Source organism: Archocentrus centrarchus, chromosome 12, assembly GCF_007364275.1.
Source record: "Archocentrus centrarchus isolate MPI-CPG fArcCen1 chromosome 12, fArcCen1, whole genome shotgun sequence".
NCBI classification, from domain to species: Eukaryota; Metazoa; Chordata; class Actinopteri; order Cichliformes; family Cichlidae; genus Archocentrus; species Archocentrus centrarchus.
The window spans coordinates 10,436,770-10,447,402 of NC_044357.1; the positions used below are offsets into that span (position 1 = coordinate 10,436,770).

A 10,633-nucleotide genomic window follows, 5' to 3' on the forward strand; every position below is an offset into this window, starting at 1 on the left:
TCCAGTAGTTTTAAATGTAATTTATATTTACTAATGCTTCTTTAAAAATCTGTAATAAAATGATCCCGAATCATACTTTTGGAATCCTATTTGAGCTTCCATTTACAGAAAACTACAGGTGTAACTAATGTGCTTATTCTTAATTCACTTAGATTAGACATCCTTTGTGTAAGCTACGCATAATCATGTAATCTGCAAATACACCCGTTCACTTCCTGCTGCAGTAACATGTCTGAAAACACTCTGCAGCTGAGATCTGCTGCAGCCAAAGTACACCAGATTGTGGTTTTATGTACTTGACAAATCCTGACTACGCTTTGCTTTATCACAGCGTCTCAGCTTCTTGCACTCGTTCCTAACACTTTGCCCCACACACTCTCAAAAACACCCTCTTGCAAATGAGGTTCAAGATTTTATGCATTTTGCAGCTTCATGGGGTCGTTCCATGAAGAGGAGACATGCTGTCCGCTTGCATGCATAGTTTTGTTAATTTAGAGATTTTCACAGAGGCAGCTGTTGAGGAGGTGTTGGAGTCCCACTGGGATGTGTACAGGCCCGGATCTTTAAGCAGGCCAGCGTCTGGTTTGAAGTGATTAAAACTACTCAAACAAAATGGGGTCAGATGTGCTTGGTAAAGGTATGGCTTTCCTAATGAGATTTTTTGCTCTTGATCTCTCTACTAGAGTATGTTTGCATGACTCACAGGTCAAAAATCATTATACTTTTTTTTTTTTTTTAAACAGCATTTCAATACATCTCAATACAAACAAGCCAGTTTAGCTCTTTTTCTGATAGAGACGACACCTTTTGAGACAGCTTTCTTCTGATTGGCTCTCTGACACAAATGAAGGTTTGAACAGCAGGATGAGAGTGGGATTCGGTGCACACATCCAGAAATGTGTGCCTAACCCAACCATGTTAGGAATATCTGCCTCCCTGACATCACACAGTGACGATGTTTTGCTTCAGAGTTATTACGTGTACATATGCTGACCTCTTTATTTAAAAATTTGGACATGTTTAATATGAAAATTCACCCCACTGTAACAGTATATATGTGACAGAAAATGAGGGAAAGCATAATAGTTGTGTATTAAACATTCAAAGACTAAACTGAATCATAGTGCTCAGTTTTTTGCACAAAAGTGCAGAGTAATTGTAACCACACTGCTAACAGCAGTAACCCATATGCAGAGATGTAGACAACCACACTTTAGTAAAATTTCAGAGATCCTCAGGTAACACAAACCACTATAATATTTTTGTACCGTGAAACTTTTACAAAGGTGAATAAGGAGTATGTCATGTATCTGCCTGCAAAACTGTATTTAGTAAGTTCTCTGCATTTCCTCCAATAAACCTGCAGAAATCTTTAAAGTTTTTTTTTTGTTAGAAGGCGGTTTTCTCTCCTGCGATGAGCTGAAGTGTAGCAGAGTCATTGTGAATGTGCAGAGAGGAGGGTCGAAGACTCCTGCCCGTCAAAGGCTGTTGTGAATCACCTTCCTCCAAATGAGGCCCCTCAGGAGGACTCAGCTCTGAGCTTCCTGCTGTGGCGTCGACCTCACTGTCGGAAAGCTCACCAGGCTCCTTTTCCTCAGGGAGAATCGGGAGCTGCTGGTCTAGGATGCTGCCATCTGGTTTAGAGCTGTCCTCGGGACCGTGGTCTGCTGCTGTCTGACTTGGATCACTTCTCTCTGCAGTGTCAACAGATTTATTTGGAGTGCGCAGGCTCTTGGCAGCCCTCATAATGTCAGCCTGGAGCTGCTTGTGAGAGTCCACTGGCTCACTTTCCTGCCCCGGAGCAGCTTTTTCTTGAACTTCATTAAAGGGTTTAGTGCCTCCAGTTTTGTCTCTATGGTCCACATACATTTTTGAGGGGAAGGAGGAAGGGTAGTAGGCATTGACTTTGCGCCTGTGGCTCATGAAAACTGCCCCGCAGATGATGAGGAAGATGAGAAGGATGAGAGTGGCAGCAACAAGGATGAGGAGCATGTTCTCCTGGAGAAAGTTCACAAGCTGATTCAGAAAGTCATTTTTCTCATGGGCTGTGTTGACAGATGCAGTTTGGTACTCAGTGGAGAGATTGGTAATGGGCAGAGAGAAACTGAAGTTACTGAGTTCTTCCTCATCTGTACTTCCCTCCAGAGTAATGTAGGAAGGCAAAGGTGTGGCCAGGCTGCTGCTGATGCAAAGCACCAAACACAGACCAATCTGATGACGGGCCATCTGGAGCAGCATCTGTAAATAACACTTAATATCAGTGACATATGTGAAGACAATTTGTGCTTTGCATGTATTTGGGTAACATCTGTTTTCTGGAAAGTAAATCTCTTGTCATTTAGTGTTGCTCTTAAGGTTTTACAAAGCATCATCAAAAACTAGTAGATGAAAAATAAGACACATTCAATCTGCTTTACAATAAAAAAGTTTTAACTCTTTTTTTTTTTTTTAAAGTTTTACATTTCTAATGATCCAATCACATGGCAGCAACTGAGTTCATTTAGGCCTGTAGACATGATCAAGATGATGTGCTAAAGTGCAAACTGAGCAGAAAGGTGAATGTGGCATGGTTGTTGGTGCCAGATGGGCTGGTCTGAGTATTTTCAAAAACTGCTGATCTGCTGGGATTTTCTTACACAACCGTGAGCGACGGTTCTCTGTGCAAAAATGTCTTGTTGATGTCAGAGGAGAATTATCAGATGGCTTTGAGCTGATAGGAAGGCAACAGAAACTCAAATAACCACTTGATTATACCTGAGTATTATTGTAGACTAGGTCTACCCCTTTTTGATGGCTGTTTCCAGCAGCCACATCACAAAGCTCAAATAATCTCTAACTGGTTACTTGAACATGAAAATGTACTGTGCTCAAATGGCCTCCACAGTCACCAGATCTAACGGAGCACCTTTGGGATGTGGTGGAACAGGAGATTCACATCGTGGATGTGCAGCCGACAAACCTGTGTGATGCTGTCATGTCACTATGGACCAAAATCTCTGAGGAATGTTTTCAGCACCTTTTTGAATCTGTGCCACAAAGAACTGAAGCAATTCTGAAGGCAAAAGGGAGTCTAGCTGCCACTAGCAAGGTGTAACTAATGAAGAGGCCAGTTAATATGTATCTGTCGCGGCACATTGAACATTTTTGTTAGAATCAGAAGCTTTTAATTGTCATTATATGTCAAACATATAATGAAATGGCATTCCAGAACACCCACCCAAGAAAAGACAAACAAATCAAGGCCTTACCTTTTTACTTATTTGGATAAAACATAATTCATACCATACATCATTACCTTCCGAGGTGCTGGTGTAGCAGCCAAAACGTCTCAAAAAAGGGTCAAATTATCAAAACTACCAATATAATTACCAAAATTACCAAAACTATCTATGTGGCTTGCTACAACAAAAGCTATAGAGGAGAATATGTGTTTTTGGAACTTGACTGAACCAACCATTTAAATTTTGGTTAGCTTTGTTGCATTTATTAACTTTGATCGCAGTCAGCTCTGTCTGTTTGTCTCCCACTTATACACCATCTGTGTGCAAGCTGGGAGCCATGAAAGCCTGGAAACGAGTTCTGATATTTTTTGGCTTCTTTTCCCCCCTTCAAATCAATCACCCCCTCACCCCAGACCTAATATAACCTGACACAGTAACATGCACAGAAGGCGGTCATATGCACACAAGAAATAAATCTTGGCACAAAGCTGACACAAACATTGTTTCTAACTTTCTATTATTATGTTCTCAATTCCTGAGTTTGGATCGTGCTCTGATAGTATCATCATGCTGTCACATCGCCCACTTCTAATTATCAAGTGAGTTAACATGATGCTGTAAATCAATTTCAAGGGAAAAACTTTATGAAATGACACATTTGACTCACCATTCACTGCAGAAGAAGAGCCGTCTGCTGAAATGTCCTCAGGAGGAGGATGAGTCCGGAAAAAGTGAACTTAGCACAGAAAGAGCGGCGAGTGCTCGGTAAAGCACGCCACCTCTGCAAGTTTCAGGTTTCAGTGTGGAGGTTTGTCTGGATATTGCAAAAAAAGAGATGCCATTAACCATGAGGAGAAATCCCTCCTTCTGCCTCTGCACTGTTCTCCTCCCCCTTCAGTTTCCTTGAGATCGTCTGAGCTCTCCGGCCTGCACGCAGATTGTTCTTGTTATGTGGGAGTTTATAATGTGCTGTGGGGGCAGGGACCTCTTCTCCACTCTCCTGTGTGGCTCACTGTATGTGGAAAGCCAAAGCATCACAAACAAAACTTACTAAAAATAAAAAGGAGCCTCTGATTGACCACCATTCCTCCCTTTTACCCCCTTACCCTCTCACACTGATCACTAACAGCAAACCTCTTGACCTAAAAAAAGAGCCAGAAAGCAGCTTGTATGAGTGATCTGGTAATGCAGGAAGAGGTTAATGCTTCCTGTGTGGACAGCCAGGAGAAGGGGGAAGGTAAGGGCCACACACTGGAGACTGTTACAATGTGGAGCATTTTATTCAGAGGCGAGCAATTAAACTCACAGTGTGTATGTGTGACCACTTTAGGGAGAGAGTGTGAGTGACTGCATTTTTCTTGCACGTCTGTTTTGTTTGTGATTGCTCACGACAAATGCAGCTTTATATGGTCATGAGGACCTCCAGGTTTACATTTGCCCCAGCTCTGTTGATAGTCACTGACGTCTGTGTCAGCTGCACGCTGCTAAACGTTAAAGGGGGGGGGGGCATGGTCTCATGGCCATAATAAGCATTCAGGGAATTGTTTTCTTTCCTCAGGAAGGGAAGTGAAATTGAAATCCAGTCTGGAGTGGAAGAAAAGCCTTTTGTGAAGCCTTTCATAAATGAGGGAACTGACTGAGATCCCCAAAAGCCCATTTTTATTATGACTGTTTACTATTTACAGACAGAGGAGACTATTTTTTTTTTTTATCTTGAAAACATTCATCAAATTAAACACACCAGGGACTGTAAGGCTTAGTCATTTTTAGAAAACTTTTTGATAAGTTCCTAAAATTGCTGGTAGTCATGGGAGAACCACAGAACATGTTCAACTTCTATACAGAGAAGTGACCAGTTCTGCTAAAATTCTGTAACTGTCTTTTCCCCCTGGTTGTTTAAAATGAAGCAATTCTTTTATACACAACCAATGGTAAACTAACAGCCTTCACACCTCTCTCCTTCTAGGACCAAATTAGACATTTCTTTTCAGGAAAATGTGCAAAAATGAAAAGCAAGCAATACCAGGCTCATAACATGACATTGACATTTATTGCACGCATTATATTCTCTTCACGCATACCTGAACCACATCAGCTTTGTGCATTATGATGACCCTCCGGTTAGTTTGTTTTGTAGATCATGTGACCCTCAGGTGAGGCTAAGGAGACCTAGTCAGCTGGTTGTCATTCATCAGGGCCTGATTGTGGTCTAGTGTGTATAAGGAGCAGGACTGGCTGTGCGTTCTCTCTCTTCTTCCAGGCTCATGGACACAGGTTCACTGCTTACTTATCCAAGCATGCATCACTCAAGCTTGCATCTTTAGCATTTTCTTTTTGCAAATAAACCAGTTAAAGCTTAATATACTTTTTCTGGACTCCCTCTTTTGTAGCAAGCTGGAGCCACTTGTAACACAGGTAGAATCCTTGCTTGGTTTGCGAGATGTCCTGGATTCAGATAGGAGACTAACCCCCGTGCATGAAAAGAGGGAGTCCATACAAATGTATTGACTGGCTTATTTGCAAAAGAAAATGCAAGTGAATTAGTTTTGTGTTGTTTGCTTGGATGAGTGAGTGGTGAGTTTATGTCCATTGGCCAGGGGGAGAAGAGAGAGAACGAGCGGCCAAGACTGCTGCTCACAGCCCACAAATCAGCCCCTGATGACAACCAGCTGACTAGACTTCCTTAGCACATCCCAGGGTCACATGACCTTCCAAGACAAACTGACATCATTTATCATCACAGCATTTATACATTTATGTATCTATTCATCTTTTGGTGTGCATTGCATAATATTGAAGATATTTACAGTAGATAGGTGTCTTTTGTCCATCCATCCATCCATTTTCTTCCTCTTATCTCCCATTTGTATTATAATATAATATAATATAATGAAATGAAACTACATGGCATTACAATTATGCTGCTCAAAGCTTTGAAAACTCCCCAGCTCCTTCCAGTAACCAAGGCTTGCTTACTGAAAACAAATCCACTGTTATGAGCAGTGTTGTGTAGTTACAGTTTCTTTTTTCCAAACTACCAGTCACATCACTCTGCAGGGGGAAGTGTGCCTCTACACATCAACATTATGACAGGATGCAAACATGGACGGCTTTCCCCTCAGTGGAGGTGTGATGTAGAAAGGGCATAGTTCCTGCATAAAACTGCTCACAACCCTGTTTGAGGATTATTTCTGGAAAAATACTTTGATAATGAGTAACTTTGGTGTGACAAAGAAATGCAGAAGGCAGGTGTAATTTGGTCCTATTAAATTCAAGAAAAGGCAGGCATCGCTACAGCAAATGTCTCCAAAAACTGGGCAAAGTGCGCCAAACCAGTCAGGCAGAGCAAAATATAAATTTGACTTGTTGCTGAACTGTCCGTTTAAGCATTCAGTCACCTGGATAGTTCCTGTGAAGTGAACAGTGTCTGTGAAGAGCAATAATATCCTTTTGCACAGCAAGCCTTCCTGTCCCCCATCATAAAGTGAAATACCAGCAGGCTCAGCTCCGGATACAACCCCCCCCCCCCCCCCCCCAAAAAAAAAAAAACAACAAAAACAAACTTTGATCGCCCTCTATCCTGTTGAGGGCAAAGTCATGCAAAATGCACTGACTTTTGCCCAAAATACACCGTTCATTGTGTGACCTTGTCAAATGCCGCATGCAGCTACAGGTACTTGAACATGAAACCATGAATGTTTGTCTGTCTGTTTGTGGTTTCTGTCTCTTCCCCTCGCTGAAGTTCAGGCACTGAAGCAAAACCACTAATATCAAAGGGGAAGCAAGAGTTTATTCAAATATCAACTATTCCCACATCTGATAGCAGACAGATGAAAGCATTGTAAATCCGTTTACACATAGCGGTCGTTTTCTGGAAGGAAGCTGCTGAGAGTGAGGTTATCTCCCACCTCATCGTCACTGTCTTCAACCCTCGGGATCACCAAGACTCCGTTAGGCACCGGATTGTGTTGTCTTGTATAGTTGTAACTCCTCTCAGGTAGCAGAGCAGAGATGCACATCATCTCCGTTTCCTTTTGAGGTTTGCGCCTGTGCTTCCTCACTGACAGTTTGACGCAGAGGACAATGGTAGAAAAGATAAAGATTGTGGTCAACACGGCCAGAAAGGCGATGATGATGAGGCAATGCTTCACTATGGTCTGGGTTGAGCAAGGTTGAACCTCAGTGCTGGGGGTTGTTTTTAAGTCTTCATTATGTGATTCGGTAGCTGGAGCGGATCTGGTTGTTGGATCTGGTGACAGATTAGGTTTGCGAGGAATCAGGATTCCAGCAGCAGTAGTGGAGTTGGGAGATTCAGTAGAGATAGAGGTAGCGTTTGACTCTGTTGTGTCAGAAAACAGTGAAGTAGAGATAGGAGTACTTGAAGCAGTAATGGGCTGAGCTGTAGATGAAATCTCAGTGGGGGTTTTTAATGTCTCAGCTGTTGTGGGGGGCAAAGAAGTGGACCCATGTGTCATCTCAGAGATTGGTTCTTCTGTCACTGTGCTCGTAGTAGAACCTGAGGTACTGCCGAGGTTCTGAATGCCTGGATCAGCAGTAGATTTCTCAGAAGAGAAACTGGATGATGACGCTGATGTCATTTCAGACTCAGCGATGGATGTGGGTTGTGGCGACAACACGGTTACTGTTGATGAAAATGTTGCAGAAGTTGTTGCAGGAGCCGCCGTGTTTGTAGAAGCGACGGTTGATTGTTGATGGGAATGATCCTGTGTATGTGTCGCTGTTTCTTTGATGGTCGTGTGGTGGGAAGGTTGAGTTTCACCCACAGCTGTGGAGACATGAAGTAACTGTGGAGTGGAGCTGCTTGTAGCTGGTGCTTCTGCTGCTGCAGTTGTAAGAACCAAACTGACTGTGCTGTCATCGGGGCTGTTAGTTTTGCTACTGAAAACTGCCTCTTTAGTTTCCACTGTGGTTACCACCGTGCTCTTTGCTGCTTCAGAAATGGTAGTAATTGCAGGTTTGTGAGTTGATTCCCAGGGTGAAGTGTGTGAATCTGTTTTATTTTGAAATCCAAGTGCAGTTGTCAGTTGGGTGGTTGTTTTCCTAGGCTCAACAGTGGGGGTAAAATTGTTGGTTTCTGGGGTGGAAGCAGCCATTGAATCTGCTGCAAACAAAATGAGTACTCCCCATAACAAAGGTGCACATCTCTTCACGCTGATGAGCATCATTGTTGCATTAAGTAAAACCTGAAATTACAGAATGAGTTAAAGGTTAAAAAACAAACAAAAAACCAAAACAAAACTATTAAACAGTATAGGTGTTAAAAAGACACACATGGAGGGAAAATCATTGTGTCATATGTCTGTGATGAAGCAATCGTGTGTCTGTCACCACACCCTTTGCTTTATGTTCACACAAAAACACCGACAAGTAAATGTGAAACTTTTAAAGACGTCTCACACGGAATTCCCGTTTTGTATTTTCAATCAGCAAAAAATGTAATTGAAAAATTGTAGCACCCCCCCCCCCCCCCCCACACACACACACACACACACAATAACAGCAACATTTTAACTATGTAAATAGAAGAAATGCAGATAAATCTGATTCCTATGGTAAAAAAATAAATAAATAAATAAATAAAACAAAATCCAATACAATTAAACATAACAGGACAAACAGTAGATCCTAAAGCCTGAAATGTTTAACAATAGCAGCGTGTCTTACCTTTCTGCTGATGAAACAGGTGAGGATAAAAACTGATAAAAGCTCAGCTCATTCCAGCCACCCTTAGAGGACAGCCTCACAGCACTGACTTGTTCGACTGCAGGTTCATTGCTTGACAGATAAAAAAACAAAAACAGGAAATGTTCACACTTTAAAAAAAAAAAAAAATTACAGAAAAAGAGCACTATGTAATTTTTTTCCTGATACAGTCACTTCCTTCTGAAGCACACTGCTACAGCTTGCGTCAGCCAGGAGACAAACCATTTCACAACCATGTTTAGTTTTTAATCCTTTTTTGTAACATCTGAATACATATTCAAGCCTTGCTCAGGTACAATAAGGTACATGGTAGAAGGTGTGTCTTACCTTACCTTACTGTTGAAAAGCTGAGGACAGCTCCATTGCCACCGTGTGGAGCGTGCTCTTGGGTAAGTATGATTACTACTTTATTTAACGTAGCAGGAAGTACTCAGTTCTGCAAACGGCTCAGATGTTTCCCGCATGTCACCGCCTGATCACATTTCTGTCTAAGATTTAAGCTACATGTCATGCGCAGATGATGGTTAACCACAGCACCAGAAGCCCGGTTGGTTACATGTATAAACAATGGATGGATTGTGTGTGATGGACAAATACCAGATTTGGTGTCTTATGGCTTTAAAGAGTGACAGGCATCAACAGTCACATTATAAGAAGCTTGGACACCCACATTTGCACTCTGAGGAAACTTAAATGCTCATCTTCTGTGGAAATGATAACTGTCACTTCCTGTACTGGTGAGTCACATTGAGATGTGGCTAAAAAAAACCCACGAGTTTTAAAAGGAGTGACACAAAGACAAGGTGCCCCCCCCTTCTTATGGTTGCCATGAAGCAAACAAAACAAACACACATACGCACACAAAAACTACTGAGTGGCAACATAAATCTATGTAGATCATGCAATGTAGCGTGATGGTTTCTATCAGTATTTGCTAAACCCCACTGTCAATATCTTGTCTTCTATTATTGTATAATAGATATCTTTAGTTAGGTAGCAGTGCTGTAGAGATATTTTTGTACCTGTTTTAGATGAAGAAATTTATTGAGGAAAAAATGCAGCTGCATACAGACTTCTTTCTTGCTGGATCTTAGGAATAAATATTAAGAACACCACTCTGCAGTTCACCCCCTTCTAAAAGGCCATCCTGCTAGACCACACTCCAAATTGGCCAGTCATGGCCACAGACTGTATTTATGTAGCACTTTTCTGCTCAATATGAGCACTCAAAGTGCTTTCTTAGATGTCTATTCCTTTGCCTGACACACACACACACACACACACACACACACACACACACACACACACACACACACACACACACACACACACACACACACACACACACACACACACACACACTCTCCAATGGATGCATCAGGTGCCACTTGGGGTTCAGTATGTTCGACACATGGACCAGAGGAGCTGGGGATCCAGTCATCAACCTTCTGATCAGTAGATAACTGGCTCACGCTCTCGAGCGACAGCTGGCTGAAATATAAATTTAGCCACTATGCTTTTGCTCAGAAATTATGTCCTCTTTTACCTGTGCATCTTCAGAATGTTAATCCTTCATCTTCATTATCAAGAAGTGGCCAAAGCTGCAGGGAGGCAGATTTGGCGAGTAGAGTAAAGGTGGCTTTGTTGTGGCCAAAAACTTCTGCCAGCACACAGTGAAGACCACAGTT

The 10,633-nt window shown here is 42.1% G+C and overlaps 2 protein-coding genes across 3 annotated transcripts; both read right to left on the minus strand.

Annotated features, from left to right (window-relative positions):
- Positions 1 to 722: 722 nt before the first annotated feature.
- tmem119b (transmembrane protein 119b) lies at positions 723 to 4,140 on the minus strand. Its single transcript, XM_030742427.1, has 2 exons — positions 3,889 to 4,140; positions 723 to 2,238 (listed from the first exon to the last, which is right to left on the minus strand). Exons 1-2 carry the CDS (start codon positions 3,889 to 3,891, stop codon positions 1,390 to 1,392), a joined length of 852 nt encoding a protein of 283 aa, XP_030598287.1. The 5' UTR covers positions 3,892 to 4,140; the 3' UTR covers positions 723 to 1,389.
- A 2,645-nt stretch (positions 4,141 to 6,785) lies between these two features.
- selplg (selectin P ligand) lies at positions 6,786 to 9,389 on the minus strand. 2 transcript variants are annotated; one of them, XM_030743084.1, is made up of 3 exons: positions 9,278 to 9,389; positions 8,907 to 9,017; positions 6,786 to 8,425 (listed from the first exon to the last, which is right to left on the minus strand). In XM_030743084.1, the coding sequence occupies exon 3, from the start codon at positions 8,405 to 8,407 to the stop codon at positions 7,073 to 7,075; it is 1,335 nt and encodes a 444-aa protein (XP_030598944.1). In that variant the 5' UTR covers positions 8,408 to 8,425; positions 8,907 to 9,017; positions 9,278 to 9,389; the 3' UTR covers positions 6,786 to 7,072. The 2 variants fall into 2 exon arrangements, with proteins under 2 accessions (XP_030598944.1, XP_030598945.1); XM_030743085.1 differs by having other exon boundaries at positions 9,273 to 9,320.
- Positions 9,390 to 10,633: the final 1,244 nt, after the last annotated feature.

Excerpts from the sequence above, each read along its gene's own strand:
- selplg (XM_030743084.1), bottom strand. The coding sequence starts at position 8,407 with ATGATGCTCATCAGCGTGAAGAGATGTGCACCTTTGTTATGGGGAGTA.